The sequence below is a fragment of the Rhinolophus hipposideros genome, assembly GCF_964194185.1.
Source record: "Rhinolophus hipposideros genome assembly, chromosome: 18".
NCBI classification, from domain to species: domain Eukaryota; kingdom Metazoa; phylum Chordata; class Mammalia; order Chiroptera; family Rhinolophidae; genus Rhinolophus; species Rhinolophus hipposideros.
The window spans coordinates 50,235,402-50,253,941 of NC_138064.1; the positions used below are offsets into that span (position 1 = coordinate 50,235,402).

An 18,540-nucleotide genomic window follows, 5' to 3' on the forward strand; every position below is an offset into this window, starting at 1 on the left:
ACGCTGTAGGACATTTTAACAAAGTACACTTTTTTTTTTTCATTCATTCAACCTGCTGTGTTTGTTTGAGAGCATATGATACAGGTCGACTATTGGGAGATATTTAAGACATCTCTGCCCTCAAAGACCTAGCAAGCTTGTTTGTTCTTCATTCATTCATTCAAAAAATGTACTTTGAGCCAGGCAATGTGCCAGGTCAGTGTAGTTAACAAGCAAAGTAGATAAATTGATTGTCAGAAATATGACAGTGGTATTAAGAGACTGATATAAGTCAAAAGCACAGAGTCAGTCCGTGAAGGGCTGCACATCCCAGCATGGAGGGGCAAACAGAGAGTAACGTCTTTGGTAAAATGTGGTAAGTGATACCAAGCTCGGCCCGCCGTGAGGGAGGGTGCAAAGGGAGCATGGAAGTGGGCTTTCCAGCTCAGCTCTGTGTGGGTGAGAGTTCAACATAGGACTCTTGGTCTGACTTTTTAGTTGGGGTTGGAGAGAAGGGATGGCTTGGAAAGGAGGATGTGGAGGGAGTTCCAATCGGAAGAAATGGTGTATTTGCAGACAAGAAGGTGTGAGGGGCCATGGCAGTATACAGAGTGCAAGAGCTGCATTTTGATTTGGCTGTAGAAGGGGGTGGGAGATGAATTTCAACACAGCGAAACAATTGTAGATAAATGCCAAGGACTAAATCCTTGTCATGTTGGCATAGTAAATAGTTCAAGGAAATGGATAGTTCAGAACCAAACAGCAAATATATGATAAAATAGTTTTCATAAATCAAGAGGGTATTAAGTAATAAGTAATGCTGTGACAATTAGGAAGTTATTTAGAAAAATAATAGATTCTTCTCATGATTTTTAGTCAAAGTTCAAGGGCTTGAAACTTAGAAATTAGAAGGTTAAGATTTTCCTTTGTGAGTTGAATTTTAAGATCAATGCTAATGGGTCAGAGGATATATAAAGTTACCTTAAAGAACCAAATATCTTATCTACTATATCACCTCATTGGATGTATTGATCCCATTAGCAGAGCTGACTTCATGGGCTCCATACTCACAAGGGTTTGACTTAATGTTCTGCTGTTGCCCTCATGAAATTCTTAATATTTGAAAATGGGGCCTGTGTTTTCATTTTGCACTGAGCTCTACAAATTTTGTAGCAGTCCTGCCGGTGAGATGGGTCAGTCACAGAAACAGAAAGTCACAGAGCACGGCTTTAGAGGTGGGTGTCCTCACACTTTTAGGAGAGTTGCAGCCAACACAATTACAGTGTCTGGGTCAAGTTAGCAGGACCGTCTGTATTGTGCATGTGAATGCAAAAGTCTGTCCCAGAATGATGCCATTCAACATTTATTTAATCTGACAAACGCACTTCCTCCCCTCTCTTTCTCACCAAGCAACCTTTTAATTATGATTTGGCTTCTGTGGTCTTCCTGAAGGGAGAAAGCTGGCTGGTCATGCTGACTCCCTATTTGATTCAGGAAGTTACTTACTAAATTGGCATTCTGGTGACATGCATCAGTGAGTTTTTTAATGGGAGGCTGCCCCTGAGACACGGGGCCCCTTCTGTTAGATTTCTGACACAAGAGACTGAAGTCCAGGCGTCGTGCTGTTGAATTCACCAAAGCAACATAGTACAGAACAGTGGTTAAGAACGAGGGCTGTGCTACTCGGCCATAAGAAAAGATGAAACACTGCCATTTGTGGCAACATAGATGGACCTTGAGAGTATTACGATAAGTGAAATAAGTCAGACAGAAAAAGTCAAGAACCCCATGACTCATATGTGGGGTATAAAACTGAAAGCAACAAAGGAACAAGACAAGCAAATAAAGAAACAAAAACTCATAGACACAGACAATAGTTTAGTGGTTACCAGAGGGTAAGGGGGGGGTGGTAGAAGAAGGTAAGGGGAATCAAATATATGGTGATGGAAGGAGAACTGACTGGGTGGTGAACGCAGTGTGATATATAGATGATGTAATACAGAATTATGCACTTGAAACCTGTGTAGTTTTGTTGACCATTGTCACCCCAATAAATTGAAAAAACAAAAACCAGGAAACATTACTATAAAAAAAAAAGAATGAGGGTTTTGGAGTTAGCCATACAATCTTGGGATCATGTATTGGTCCTGTGGTACTACAATGTATGATCTCCACCAAGATGCATAACCTCTCTATGCCCTGGTCTTTCATCTGTCAAGGGGTGATACAACACCTATCTTAGGGTTGTTGTGAAATTGAATGAGAAAATATACGCTAGCTAGGTCAGGGTTTCTCAACCTCAGCACTTTGTTGGGGGGTGGGATGGGGAGTGGGGAGCTGTCCTGTACATTGTAGGATGTTTAGTAGCATCTTTGGACTCTCCCAGTAGCTTCCCCCTAAACCCCCATAGTAATGACAGTCAAAATGACTCCAGACGTTGGCAAATGTCCTCTGGGGGCGCAAATTTGGCCCTGGTTAAGAATCACTCACTGGCCTAGGTATATAGATCAATGCCTAGAGAAAAGAAAGCTCCTGTCAGGGTTTGTAATAACGTAACAGTAATACTATTAATGATTATCGGGCGGCCGGTTAGCTCAGTTGGTTAGAGCGTGGTGCTCGTAGCACCTAGGTTGCCGGTTCGATCCCCGCCTGAGCCACTGTGAGCTGCGCTAGCTCTGCTTATAAAAAAAGAAGTTACATGCTTGAGGCCATCCTGAGGCCCTTCGAAAGACATTTTTCAGTTTTTTACCTCTGTTTTTTAAATTTCTACATCTGTGGCAGAATAAAGTCCATGTGATTAAAGGGTAAATATAAAAAGATCTACTTTTAAAAAACTGAAAGAAAAGAGAGGGTCGCACATTTTTAGATTTTTCAAATAAAGGATTTCCAGCTCAAAACCAGTGGTTCTTTTGTGGTGTTTAATATTTGCATTTAAATCATATTGAGGAATTTTCTTCCTTGATGTGGCTTCACTAGACATAAGTAAATATACATAATTTGTAAAATATTTGTAATTGTAGTTAGAAAGCAAACTAGATAAATTGATTGTCAGAAATATGACAAAGTGGTATTAAGAGACTGATGTAAGTAAAGAAAACCAAATACATATATAAATTTCTCACATATAAGAAAAAAATGAAGAAATATAGTTAGCTTATAAACATTTGAAAATTGTTCAAATTCAACAATAATTTTTACAAATTTAAATCCTTTTTCCATCCACATTAGCAAAATTTTAAACAATAACATCCAACTCTGCTGGACAGTTTAGAGGACTCTTCTTTGTAGGATAGTGAATGGGTGCAATCCCTCTGGAAATAAACTTGGTGATAAGTATTTGTTATATCTTTTAGCCCTCCCCCCCCCAATAACATCTGGGAATAATTCCAACAGCATAATCTGAAATGTAGACAAATATTTCTGCATGAAGATGTTTATTGCAAAGTTGTTTTAATAGAAACCAGCTAAGTCTCTAGCATTAGGGGAATGGTTAAATTATAGCTTATGATAAATACTCAGCAGTCCTTAAAACAATATTTACAAAATGTTTTGAATGGCATGTGAAATTCTTATAGTGTTAAATGAAAAAAGCAGTTTTTAAAATTATATATGCAATATGAACTCAGTTCAGAATGAAGACTGCAAAGGAATATGCAAAATGTTAATAGTAGTATTTCCTCCTGGAATTTGGGTCATGGATAATTTATGAAAGTTACTCCTAACTATATGATTAAATTGATCGTTTCATAGCAGACTTAGACTTTTTTTTGGTGTCTGTTTTTTAGGTAATTTTTAGATCTTGTGCATTTCTATAGCTTGGAAATTAAAGTGAAAGAGGTTGTGTTTCTCTGAATAAGAGAAAGCAACAAGCGTTGTCAATTTCTTAAAGTTCAGCTCTGTAATGTGTAATAAATTACGTATATATTGGAGTAGGAAACCGATTTGCGGGGAGACTGCTTGCCCTGGATGAATTAATGTTTTTTAGGCCATGATACTTTTTTGTTTGTTAATTTTTAAAGATGTGTTTATTATAGTCTCTTTTGTGGTGAAAGAATCTTTAAAATGCCCATTTTTCTTTTGATAGTATGTGCAGAAGCTTATAACCCCGACGAGGAAGACGATGACGCAGAGCCCAGGGTACGTAATTGACTGAGTTCATTTACTTTAAATTCCGTCTGTATTGGGTAAGGAAAATAATCATAGAAACGGTGTTAACAGACATACAGGTTAGCAGGGTACATAATGGGGCTATTTTGACTATTTCTTTTCCTAGTCTTAGCTCTACTTCTATTTCATGTTCTGTAGGATTACTTTTATCTAGAGAGTCTCTCTCTTTGTCAAAAAGGAAAAATAAACATAAAAACTCACTGTAGTTCTGGTTTTATTTCTTTTGCAACAACACAGCCTGGTGATGAAAAATGTTTTTAGGTATCTTTCTCATAGTGATAATTTGTTTTTCCTAGTATTTCTAGTAAAGAAAAATACTGGGAAGAGCCTTCTGCTCCTACTAATTTATGGCAACAGAAGCTTACTCTGAAACAAACAAACAAAAAATCACAGTAAAATTACATCTGAAGTGTCAGTACAGCAATTATTAGTGTTTCTAAATCTATGAGCCTTAATAGTTTGCTCAGAAACTGATTTCTTGGAGGTCCTAATGTTTTTGTAAAAATTTGTCCAGTTTTGTTTGAAGCAGTTTTTTAGCTGTGTCCTTTAGCTTCACATTCCTATTATTTATTTAGTAAAAAGTAAACTAAATAAGAGATTACTGTGCCTGGAAATGGAAGTAACAGTTTACCTTTTTTTTCTGAGTACATGCTTAGCAAAGTCCCCCTTTTCTATTTCGCCCTAAAAAATAAACTAAAATCTATTTCTGTAGCTCTGAAAAATACTTCAGTAAGACTGAGTTTTAACATGGAAAAGCAGATACTGTGTCTCTAAGTCATTACATCATTAAGCTCCCTGAAATATATGTAAAATCCAGTGGTAGCAAGATCAGGAGCCTTATGTGACCAGAAGACCTCCAAGGAACCCCCATTTCACTCTCATACCTATGGAGATTTCCAGCACCAGGGTTGGGGACAAAATAGAAAATGAATGAGGAACAAGGAGATTAGTATAGCACCCAGAGTTGGCTTAGCTTTTGGGGATAGACGGATTGGATAGACTTGTTTCCGCTGATGCGGAGCATTTACAGGGACACAAAAGCTATCAAGGTTTTGGTTTGCTCACGTGGTACCCCAGGTGGGAGCCGCTCCATCTTTGGCCAAGAAAGTGATTTCAACAATGGTGACGTGGTATCCCTAGCTTTCTCTCTCTGAGGATAGAGTTTCTCAGCAGGAAAACATTTATGATTACTTCAGCTTGAAGTACTAGGTGAATTCCATGAAGTGAGAAATAAATTTTGTTTTATTATGTTAGCCTTCCTTACTTGAAGTAGGGAGATGCGAATTTTGGTTGGCATGATTTAGGTAATACCCAAATGGTAAGAGTTTCTTGTATACAATGAGTTAATAGGCACCAAATCTGTTTTTTCTGTGTACATATGACATCTTAGAGTCTAGTTTGAGATAAACATTGATTAGATAATGAACAAAAGTTTGCATTTGTCTTACCCTTATAGAAAAAAATGCAGTGGCTTTCTCTCAAACTGACTAATAGACTTTTGTGTAGTGTATAAATAGTGCACATGCACTGTAAATTTCCTTGATTCTTCTTGGGCCTATGATTTTCATTCATTTTTAGCCATCTGATATGGATTTGAAATACTGACTTTCATTTCCCCTAGTGAGTTCAGATATAGAAATGGGCACAGAAGTCAGCAGTGCTGGGCTGGCTGGCTGAAGAGGTAAGGCGCCAGCTCGTCATCTCCCGTGGTCACTGTGAGGGATCACTAGAATAGGAAAGATGGTGTGTTGGGCCCCAGGAGACCGACTCAATGCCTGCTGCTCAAAGCACCAAAAGTCTCTTGCCTCTAACTCATGTTATAGTTGCAAACTACCAATGTTCATGGAAGGATAGGCCATTTGGTCCAAGTCTGTTGAGACTTCTGTTAGTCACAAGGGACTCTGGCAAATTGGCAGAGAGCATTCTATGGGTCTTACAGAGGGCATTCTGTGAGTCTTCACCCTCCTGGAATGAAAGTTCAGTAAGCATATAGGACACTGGCTTTCTTTGAGCTCATTCTAACGTGAGCACACCAGGACTCTTGGATTCATTTCTTTCTCAGTTCCACACTCTTGGCGTGGCCGGGCATGATTGCTCTTTCCCTGCAGAAGTCACTCAGTGTGGAGGGAGTTACATATATTAACAGTGTTAAACAGAATAAAGGTTGTCTCTAGATTTTCAACATAGCTGTTGTCACCTGTTGCCCTTTTATGTTTGGGCATCCTTAATGATTGGCCAATCACAGACCTTTACAAAATGAATTTGCTAACCTGGAGGGAAACACTCCTTTGAAAAACTTTCAAGTGCTGTATTGGTCAGTGTGCACCTCCCCCACCTCCCAGACAAATTGTATTACTTTTCCTACTTAATGGGCTGATAGTTGTCCAGTCACATATAGTGAACCTCTGCTTACAATTCTTCCTCGTAACATCCTGCTAAGAAATTGTATCCCTTATGAGTAAGAAGAGTAGACTAATTGTTTGTTAATTTGGTGTCCTTTTAGATTATACATCCAAAAACTGATGATCAAAGAAATCGATTGCAAGAGGCTTGCAAAGACATCTTGCTGTTTAAGAACCTGGATCCGGTAAGATAAATCTCAATATAGAAACGATTGTCTTTTCAGTGTCAGTGTCAAGAACTGTGTGGAATCTTGGGTCTTACTGTCTTCACAAGCTCGCCTTACCCCATCATGGATACCTGCACGCGCAATGGGTTGTGTTAGAACACTTGTCCTGAGCTTGGGAGGTATACTGCTGTCAGAACCAGGAGTAAGCAGGCCTGCCCTTTGTCTGGGGGAAGACGTTATCTCATCCTGCAAGGTTACTAGCTACAAACATAGCTCTGAGAAATGGCCCAGGTGAAAAGAAGTTAGGACCTTCGTTCTCTGTACTTCCAGCTGGAACACACAGGGATGTCCAGGGCCCATGATGGATTGTCTCTCTCACCTGCCAGTGACAGTAACTATATTTGAAAGTATAATTCTTACATTATGCATATATTAGAAATAACATTTTACTTGGCTTTAAATGTGGGGGGATTTTTTGTTCTTTGTGAGGATTTTGAAATCTCTAATCTGTGGTTTGGGGTGTATTTCTAGAACATTATCTCAGTATGAGTGTGCATGCTGTTCAGATTTTGCCCTGCACTCTGACTTCAATATTCCGCCTCCATCATTACAGATTATGCTTTTTCGTTGCTATAGGGTCACTGGGGAAGAGCTACTGCTGTCATGTTCCAAACATGACAACTGAGTCAACTTTTGTAACTGACCTCAACATTTTTTTGGTCAAATCAATGTCTTACAGTTTTCAGATTGATGCCCTAGAGAGTAAAGCACTAAATCAAGATCCACTCTTTTTAAAAGTTTTCTTTAAAAGGCCATTTTTATAAAGAGGGAGGTACTACATTATACCGGGTCTTCTACACTTCTATACATATTTTAAAAATATTTTAGTGTCTTATCACATACTGAAATATTTTTAAAAGCACCTGTGTTTCTAATACCAGTTACGTTTATGTCATGCCCTCCGGAAACATGGATTACATTTTGTGACTTTGGAGATCTTGTTTTAGGACCACACATTACAGGTTTTGTCCAGTTTGATCTAGGTCCTCCAGAATTATCCCTGAGTTTGCAAAACTGGAGCTGTAAAGAATGGGATTGCTGGTTCTCTCTAATAATAGAAGAATAAGAAATGGAATTAAGACAGAAAATTTAAGAATTTAGTTTATGAGTGGAAATTTTTCCTTGTAGTATTAACTAGTGGAAAAGTGACTAAAGGGAGTTTGTGAAATTTTGATGGGCTTCCAAATAATCCCAAATTTCATTTATCCAGAATGGTTATGATTCTGAAATAAAGGACAGTAAAATATGTGATCTCTCACCAGTATGAATCCGAATAATTTTTAGTGGATAGATAGAACTGTGTGTGTGTGTGTGTGTGTGTGTGTGTGTGTGTGTGTGTGTGGTGTGTGCAAGAAGATAATTTTGGTATTGGAATTAAACTAATTTAGAATTTAACTCTTGTTCCACATACACACACAGAAGACATCTGTAAAATTAATCCTTCGATTTACCTTTACGTATAGGCTTCAACCAAGGAGATTGTCTGTTTTCAACTAGAACTTTACATTGGAGAATTTTGGAGGTCACAAAAACAGTGTTTCTGAAACTTTAATATGCCTGTGTATCATGAGGGGATGTTAGAAATGCAGGTTCTGGTTCTGCAGGTCTGTAATGGGGCCTGAGAGTCTGTTTCCCACAAGCCCCACGATGATGTTGCTGCTCCTGCCCTATGGCTATACTTTGAGTAGCAAGGAGTAGACCCAGACGTGAAAATTCTCTTGCTCTGTATTTTGGTACTTTGTTCGCATATTTCCCTATTCAACTGAGGTGTTTTAATGCTTCATCAGAGACTAAACAGTGATATTCTAGTGTTCCTACACTAAGGAACAAAGAGGCATGAGTGAAATAGCTGCCAATTATACTCTTCTGAGGTGCTGCCTCTTCTATTCCATCCTATAAATTAAGTTGCTTTTTCTTGCCATTTCAACTTTAAACTCTTAAAGCATTGTGAAAATTTTGGTTGTATTTAAAATAATTTTAAAAAAGCTTTTGCTAATATATTCTGGCGAGGAGCATCTTTGTTTAATTAAAGTGATTATTTTTATAAACACAAGAATTTTTAAAGATGTCTTTCATGGCTCTGTTGCAGGTCTTCAATATATATATATGTGTCTTCAATATATATTTTCAACATATACTCCTATAAATTGGTCTTCAATATATATGTTTTTCTTAAAAGAGAAAAAGCCAGTTCCTAAAATTACAAAGTTCATGAATTACCATTATTGAATGTTTTATAGAGAAGTAGCAAACATATTTACATAGTTGTTTCCAAAAGATCTTTTACTGAGTTTGAGCTCAAACCATCTTGATTTATTTCTTCACTCTCTGAAATCCTTCTAGGAAAGATGCAGAATATAAATAAGTGAAAATTAGTTTTTCTCAGCAAATTACCACCTGCAATACGAAATTTATCCCCAAACATGGCAGATTGAAGATTTTAGGGAAGCTCATATTTCAAGTAGCTTTCTACTTTTTTTTTTATGATATTCACTTTTTACAATAACTTAAATGCATTTAAATTGAATTACATGTTCAATTCATATGCTCTGCTTGTATAGCAGCTTCTTTCAAGTTCAATTCCTTAATTACCCACTATGTTCCAAGACATGTCTAAAGTGTTGGAGTCCACAAAAGTACTGAGGCATGGTTTTTGTCCTCTTGGTACTTAAACTTTGATGAGGGATTCAAGTACAAATACAAAACAATTTGGTAAAACATGAGAAATGCTGTCATATGATCAGGGCACTAAGAGAGAATGCGGGTCTCTTAGCGTCACTAAGGATTCACAGAGCTGAAGAGGCCACCCGAACTCCACCTGAGAAAATGAGTAGGAAACTGCCCGTTGAAGAAAAGTACAGAGTGGTGTCACTATAGCCTAAAGTGGAAGACATCCTAAGATGTGTGTGCTGTGTCACGAAGGGCCATTCTTGAATGCCTCGCTGTACCATGGGACAGACACATCCTGTTCGTAGTAGGCAGGCACGACTGGCACAATTGGAGCATTTAAAGCAGAGAATGTAACAATCAGATGTGCCTAAGGTCGCTGTGGTGGTGGTGTAAGGGGTAGAGTTAAAGATGGGAGAGTGACAGGGCAAGAACAGAGGAATGGAGCTCAGTGAGGAAACAATATCATGACACAGGGAAAAGAAATGGGCCTACCTAGGGAAGGGGCGAGAGGGATGGTTTCACAAAATATTCAGCATCAGTAGAAGTTGGTACTTGGTGATTGAATGAATTGGGACCTGAAAGTAAGTCTAGGATGACTCCCAGTATCTAGCTGGAATGACTGTGAAGGTGGTGCCTTTTCCTGAAATGGGAAAACTTGAAGGAGGAAAAGGAAGCAGTAATTACTAATTAGCAAGAAGAATGATTTTGGCTTTGTGTCTGCCTCATTTGAATTTCCTGAAGTTATTGTTTACCTTGAAAATCTTGCACTTCCTAGGCCTAAGAACATTTTTCCTTGGAGTGCTGTGTGTGTGTGTGTGTGTGTGTGTGTGTATATATATATATATATGTCAGAGCACAGCATTTATACTTATTAATCTCTTTGAAGATAATCTTCATGAATATTTTAATGCTCAACGCAGTAGGCCATTTTTCTTCTGAGTATTTCTAATATGAGGCAAACTGAAATAATTTTCCTAAGCTATATGATAGACTCTTTCATTAATGGAGAGTAAATTGTTACTTTTAAGTGAGTCAGAGACCTTTTACTGAGCTCAGTCTCGAATTTGTATTCTGTAGGAAAATAAGATGTGGATTTCCTGCAGTAGTTGTCAGTAATAGTGATAAGCCTTTGCATATTAAATATTTCCTAAGTTCTTTTTACTCTGCATAATTATGGAGAATTTACAGTTTGATTGACTAGAACAGACACTTGTCGCATAGAGGACTTCTAGAAATAATTGTTCTGTATTTTATCAGGAATTACTTTTTCATATATCAGTGTATAAATTCTTGAGCTTTATAATGTTTTAAAATGCAGCTAACTCCAAAACAACAAAAACATTGAATATAACAATGTTTTTCATCTTTTTTTCCATTTCATGTTTTCAGCCAGACCTAATCAATAAAGCTGATATTCCTCCTCCACCTTCCCTAAAAGAGTTGAAATAGACGCAGTAAGCAGAACAAAATATTAGTAAACCATTTAATCAAACTTCATAATTTTGATAGGTGACCATATGTTGCCTGGTTCATGAACTCATTAGGTAAAATGGTCCCTGTGGGGTAAATTAGCACCATATCAAGAAAGCACAGTTTTTACTGCCATCCTGCCCTTATCTTCAGCCCTGGCTGCTGTTTCACAAGTAGGTGCCAGAGCTCCCACAGGGACCCAGAGCAGGGATGAAAACCACTTCCTGTAAACTCATCACCATTGTTCTCCCAAAAGTTGTTCTTAGCTCACATGAAGCTGCAATATTATGTTCTCTGTTTAAATGGAGAGTTTGGTTTTTTAATTAATTAAAAAATTTAAATCAGTATACATACTTGTATACAATCTACAAAAATTCAAAACAAACAAGAGAGTAAAAATTCTAAAAGAGCAAACGAGTAGTCGGTGAAAGGAAATCTCCCTTCCATCCCTTTCTCCCAGCAACTCAGTTTCTTAGCCAAGTTCTTTTAGCATCATCATGTGTATTTTTCCAGTTACTCTATATATATACAAGTATATTTCTTTTAAAATGTTGGTGGCAGCAAACTCTATACAGTGTTCTGCCCAGTTCTTTTTTTTACTTAACAATGTCTGTAAGAGATTCCATATTTTTTTAGTTATTTTTATCAGTACCAACTTATTTGTAATAATTTAAGTTGTTATAAAGCTAAACCATGAAAATTTATATGTTATAAAGCTAAACCATTAAATTTATATGTTATAGAGCTAAACCATGAAAATACTAACATTTTGCTGTTGTCTAATGTATTAAAATTGTATATATAACGGGGGGGGTCCCCAATAGTCAAAATATATTGAGAAAGAAAAACTAGTTGAAGGACACACACTTGCTGAGTTCAAAACTTTTCCTACAAAGCTACAGTAATCAAAACAATGTGTTACTGGCATAGGGAAGACATATGGAACAATGGGATAGAATTGAGTGTCTAGAAACCAACCCGTACATCTATGGCCATTTGATTTTGACAAGAGTGCCAAGACCATTTCATGGGGCAAAGAATAGTCTCTTCAACAAATGGTTCTGGGACAACTGGATGCCCACACACAAAAGAACAAAGTTGGCCTCCTACTTTATTCCATATATAAAAATTATGTCAAAATGGATCAAAGACCTAAATGCAGGCTCTAAAATTATAAAACTCTTAGAAGAGAACACAGGAAAATTTTCTTGGATTTAGCGATGTATTCTTAAATGCCAAAAATAGGAGTAAGAAAAAGGATAAGTTGGACTTCATAAAAAAATAAATTTTGTGACTCAAAAGGACATTATTAAAAAAAATGAAGACAACCCACAGAATGGGAAAAAATATTTGCAAATCATGTAGGATAAGGGCCTAGAATACAGAATATATTAAGAACTGTTACAAATCAACAACAAAAAGACAAACAACCCAACTTAAAAATGGGCAAAGTAGTGGAATAGACATTTCTCTAAAGAAGAAATACAATGACTAATAAGCACATGAAAAGATTCTCAACATGGTTAGTTATTAGGGAAATGCAAATCAAAACTACAGTGAAATAACACAACCCCCAATGGGATGGGTATAAAAAATAAATAAATAAAATAAATGTTGGGAAGGACTTGGAGAAATTGGATCCCTAGTACATTGCTGGTGGAAAAGTAAAATGGCTCAGGCACTGTGGAAAACAGCTTGATTGGTTTCTCAAAAGTTAAACATAGAATCACCTGCTGTATGACTCAGCAATTCTACTCATAGGTATAGACCCAAAAGAATTGAAACAAATATTCAAACGAATACTTGTATTCTAATGTTTTTACCTGCATTATTTACAATAGCCAATAACCACATTATTCATAATGAACCCAAGTGTGATGGATGAATGGATAAGCAAATAGTGGTTGTGTTTGTGTGTGTGTGTGTGTGTGTGTGTGTGTGTGAATGCGCGCATGCATAATGGAATATTATTCATCTGTAAAAAGGAATGAGGTATGATACATGCTACAATGGGGATGAACATCAAAAACCTCATGCTGAGTGAAATCAACCAGACAGAAAAGATAATGTATTATGTAACTCCATTATGTGAAATATTCAGGATAGGCAAATCCATAGAGACAGAACACAGATTAGTGTTGCCAGGGGCTGATGGGAGGGGAGAATGGCAAGTGATTGCTTAATAGGCACAGGGCTTCCTTTTGGGGCAATGAAAAATTTTTGGAACTAGCTGGTGGTGATGGTTATACAACTTTGTGGCCACTGAGTTGTTCACTTTAAAATGGTTGATTTTATGTTATGTGAAATTTTACCTTAAAAAAATTGTATAGGGAGCATTTTCTCAATCCATTGAGATTTTACTTCCCGGCAATTGTTGTCAGTTTGGCTCAAGTAAAATCTTAAAAACTTTATATAAAAAAAGGTAGTATATATAATCCATCTAAGCATTTTTATTTCCATTAATTTTAATATTTAATGGCTAAAATGCACTTTACGGATGCAATTAAATCAGCTGTTTACAGAATTAATCCCTGAAAGGCCTCCACAAAATCCCCGGGTTCCACAAAACAGTTTGAAAAGCACTGAGCCCTTGTGACAGCATGTAGAAGATGTATAACCTGCCTTGAATACTTCCTTGAGCTACAAGAAGCTTCTGTCCGTGCAGGGCAGCCCATGCCACTGCTAAACAGCACTCATTCCTGGGAGGTGTTTACATTGTGCCAGGTCTCCATGAAACTTCCATCCAGCAGTCCCAGTGTGGCCTCTACAATTACTGATATCATCAATGTGACAGACGATAACAGATGTGTTCACGTGCAGGGCTTCTTTTCTCTCACCTAAATGCCCCGGTTCCCTGAACTGTTCCGCCTGTGGCAGGTTTTCAGATTTCCTGATTACCCTTCTTTGAGTATTCTCAGTGACTCCATGAAAGATAGATGTCTTAAAACCCTCCCGTTCTTTTTGATAGCTGTATAGCTTTCCAGTGTATGGATATACCAGCTTATATATCCAGTGCCCCTTAGATAACATTAGTGTTTCCAATGTTTTGCTATATGCTGCTGCAATGAAAAATGCCTGTGCACATGTCATTTCCCAAATATCTGTACAGTAACTTACCAGAAAAAATGAGGAGAAGGTTATACATATTCGAAATTGTCTCCACTATTGACAGATTGCCCTCGGTAGAGTTTGTTCCATTTTACCTCCCAGTCTGTGTGAGAATACCTCTTTCCCACACTGTCTCCAACACAGTGTATTATTCTAACATTTTTATCTTTTTGGATCTAACAGGTGAAAAAATGGTGTCTCATTTCCGTGTTAATTTGCATTTCTCTTTATTTTGAAAGGAGTGGAACATCTTACTGCATTTTTAAGTGCTCCTTCCCCCTTTTTGCCAGGAGCTTTGCAGATCTGTTCTTTATGTTTGGTGTTCTTAAATGACATTGTCACTTTAGGGTGTGGTTTTTGGTCACTGATTGTGCTGGGCATTTGAGTGTGCCATTTTAGTCTGAGAACTTACAGCCTTCGGTTCTGGAAAATTCATCCCATATTTCGATTATTTTTCTGTTTTGTTTTCCCTATTTTCATTTTCTCTGGAACTCTTGTCTTTTCATCTCTATCGACTTTTTTTGAAGTTTTTGGTTTTAATTTATTTCTTACCCTTTAATTAACTTTTAAAAGTATTTTGTGACGATAGGTACAGGTCATTTACATTTGCCATAATGTACAGCACCAAGATGCGCTCTTATGTAAGCTGTGCACTTGGAATGATGACGGTGTGTTGGGGCAGATTCATCAGTTGTAACAAGTACGGCTCTGGTGGGCAAGTTAGGAGTGGGGGGGGCCAGGGACGGGGCAGGGCTGTGAGAGCTCTGTGCTTTTTGCTCAGTTCTGCTGTGAACCTAAAATCGCTCTCAAAAATAAAATGTTTAAAAGGAAGGAAAAAATTGGCAATCGTGTCTTTTATTTCTAGCATACTCATTTTTCTCTGATTTGCTCTTTTCTATTTTTCATGTCATGATCGTCTTGAATATCGCTGGGTGTAGAGAGTAGAACTTTCTAAAAGCTCTCTACTGTTCCTGAATTCTCTCCCATCTGGTGTCACTTTGCTGTTTGTCTTAGTCTTGTAGGCTACCAGAGGGGCAACGCAAAGCTGACTGAGAGCTCTGAGCAGTAAGTAGGGCAGGCCTTTCAACCAGTGAACTGACTGGTTAGTTGAGTGGACAAGGAGTCAGCTGTTATATGGGGGAACCCCTAAATGCCAGTAGCTGTTCTGGTTTTCTTTAATTTGTTTAGTTTCTGCCAAAAACCTGACTCCGATCTTTTGTCTGGGAAGAGTTTTGGGGGTCAGTACTTGGTTGCTAGGCATTCGGTGTTCAAGGTGGTGGCATTTGGAAGATATTAACTGATGATGACTCTGAATCAGTCCACTTGTTTTTAGCTGTGACTCAGCCCGGTCCTGGCTGAAGCAGGTGTTTCCCAGCGTGGTGGTGCTCTCACAAGTGGTTGATCCCATCTGCCCTACTTTGGGCTGTGCCCTCTCTGTCCCCCATTTAACTCACTTTTGTCTGGAAATCTCTCCATCAATTTCCCTTTCCCATAATTTATGTTATTGTATATTCATACCTTCATATTCCCTGTGACATGTCAACAGGGTCTCAAAAAGAAGAGAATCATGTGTGGTCTGTTCATGCTTTTGATCCAGAATGTCTTGTTTCTTTATACTGCATTTTCTACTTGTATTTTTCCCCTCTCTAATCTAGCTTCAGCTCCTTAACTTACAATTAGAACTGATTTTGGCCTAAGAAGTTAGTGTTGTACCCGTTTTGAACCTACAAAGAGTGATTTGATCAAATGTTCAGAGCTAGTAAGTGGCAAAGCAAATAACCCTCGTAAGCCTTTTGACCTTTTTATTACTATGCACCATACTTTTTCTCCATATCCATTTGTTCTCTTTGAAGGCCTTTGAATTGTTTCTTTCTGTGTTTGTTCTGAGGATTTCTTTACCTCCTAGTTTATTCTCACTAGCTGAAGTTTATGCCGGAGCCTTGTCAACTACACTTTAGCCGAATAAAAATTTTAGATATTTTACATAGTTTTTGGATAATAGATTTGATGTTTTTCGCATCAGCTTTAATAAATCTTCCCTAGGGAGGTAAATGGTTGCTTCTTAAAGAGAACCTTAGTGATAAAGAATAGTAGTAGAATATTTGCTGCAGCTATTATTGGTTTTACATTTGTTGATTTTCTGTTTTGTTTTTGGTGCTAAACCAAAAATGATTGGAGTCAGGGTTTGAATTCACTAAGTATTTAGGTAATCTCTATATAAATTCTGGTGATGACTAACATAGGGAAGTTTTAAAAACCAATATTTTAAAAAGATATTTGCAATAGGTCTTTACTAATCTGGTCATTTTAATTTCTAATATTATATCTCACAAGGTATATAGTGGTTTGGTGGCTAATTTTTCATATTAAAGTGGTGATAATTATAAATATTCTGAAATAGATTAACTATAATTACTTTCACTCAGATATTGAATGTAAGATAAATATATAATCTCATCTGTATGTGGCCAGAAAGAATGTACTGCTATTTTTGACCAGAAAATAGCAGTGATGGTATTTCCATTTCTTTGCACTTGTTCACAGAAATATAAAGCTATTCATGGTTGTTACTTAAGGAAACGTGCTCGATGAACATAAAGATGATATCTTTTCTTTTTAAAAAATAGGAGCAGATGTCTCAAGTATTAGATGCTATGTTTGAGAAATTGGTCAAAGAAGGGGAACATGTAATTGATCAAGGTGATGATGGTGACAACTTTTACGTAATCGATAGGTAAGTTTTGCACAACTTTACTACTGAAATTTAACAAACCTCTTGTGTAAAATCTCAGTGGTTATTATAACGACTGACAAACAAATATATTATAGTTGCTATTGCCTCTTTACTCTTATGATTACATAATAGGCACTGTAAACCTGCTGTGAAACCCACAGTGAAACCAGACTAAGTCGTGAAAAGAAGTAGAGTGTATAGAAGAACTGAGGATTCTGGGTAGGTTAGTCTATGCAGCTCAGCCCCTGGGAACCTGCTCATTTGTTAACTTCTAATTGAGGGGTAGTTAGTATGGAATAGATGCTTGCTATAGTGGGAATTAGATGCATAATACAGGACCTGGGATCAGTATAAGTCGATCTGGGTTATGTTGTCTAAAAGGTTCTTTTTTATTAACTCTAAAGCAAAACATGCTCGTGGTTTAAAAAAATCAAAGGGGCATAAGGTAAACAGTCAGTTCTCTTCCTACTGCTTCAGCACCATTCAGTCAGTAGAGTTTGTGTATCCTTCCAGAATTGTTTATGCGTTGTGTATTTGTTTTCTAAAAATTCTCTAGAGGAATTATTTTAAGTAAGAAGGCATGCATTTATATTGAAAATCTAATTTCAGAAAACGTAAGTTGTGCTTTACTTCAAAACTTTATGCTCTAAGTATGCTTTTAAGCAATAATGAGGTAAGAGTTCTAAATTATAATAGGGGAGCAGTCTGAACTGAGTCTTTATTTCCTCACTTTTGTGAAGTGATGATGACGTGTTCATGACACAGTTGGTATCCCCAGCCTCTCCTGTTTTGTGTGGAACCAGAGAGTCTCCCAGCCTGACTTACTGGATTCTGTTTTCTTCTCTGGGTAGAGTTGTGTTCAATTCAGAAGGCTTGCGGAAAATTACTCCCCATCTGACTGCTTAGTCCTCATTTCTTGGTCTTGGCTCCATGGGTGGTATCTTTCATACATCAGTAGTGTGTGCTCCCTGAACCAGGGGTTTCCACCGATTCTTCTGTCCCCTCATCCCGAATGCCTTGTTGACGTGCAGAGCTATTGCCAAGACACTAGCCAGGGCCCAGTGGACTCTGATTTTAGAAAAGAACAGAACCAGTCATCCCGTATGTAAATGGAAGTCGTGGTTTTGGTATCATCAACAGCTTTCATCAATGAAACACCTCAGAAATTCATTCAACTGTTCAATTATATTAATTGCGGGAGTATCTGAGAACCCCAAATATAATACAGGATTCATCTTCTTTTAGTAGGTATTTTGACTATAAAAATTGTCTTACATGTGTATATAGTACATCCTTTTCAGGTAGATCCTAATCATACGTTTGCCAGATGAAAACTCTCAGGAGTACAGAAGTGGTGTGAGTGGGATAAGGTCACCAAGATGATCGTTGTACAGCCGACCCCACAGCGTTGGTGTGCTCTCCATGGCTCCACTGCCTGATGCCGCAGGAGGACGACTATAAAAAAGCAGCTCATAGTATTTTAATACATTGCAGTTGGACTGTAGCTCATTTTATTTCTCATCAACACATTTGTTATATATTTTATCTTAATTTAAAGCAGAAAATGTAGACAATAGTTTTAGTGCAAAAGTATGAATAGTATAAATAAAATTAATCTATACTTGAAAAATAATTATTCATGAAGCAAATTCTAGACAGTATCCTTGAAACAGCCATTCTATCCATGAGTTATATTCAAAACCAATTATTTTCTTCCTTATTTGTTAATATCTTTGTCTATTATCTTATGTTTTTGCTTTTGTATTTTTACCATTCATAATGC

The 18,540-nt window shown here is 37.3% G+C and overlaps 1 protein-coding gene across 1 annotated transcript in view; it reads left to right on the forward strand.

Annotated features, from left to right (window-relative positions):
* PRKAR2B (protein kinase cAMP-dependent type II regulatory subunit beta) overlaps positions 1–18,540 on the forward strand; it is a 91,462-nt gene that overhangs the window by 58,530 nt on the left and 14,392 nt on the right. Inside the window, exons 3-5 of the mRNA XM_081079897.1 lie at positions 4,064–4,116; positions 6,650–6,733; positions 16,651–16,757. Coding sequence (XP_080936023.1) covers positions 4,064–4,116; positions 6,650–6,733; positions 16,651–16,757 — 244 coding nt within the window. The remainder of the gene's footprint in view (positions 1–4,063; positions 4,117–6,649; positions 6,734–16,650; positions 16,758–18,540) is intronic.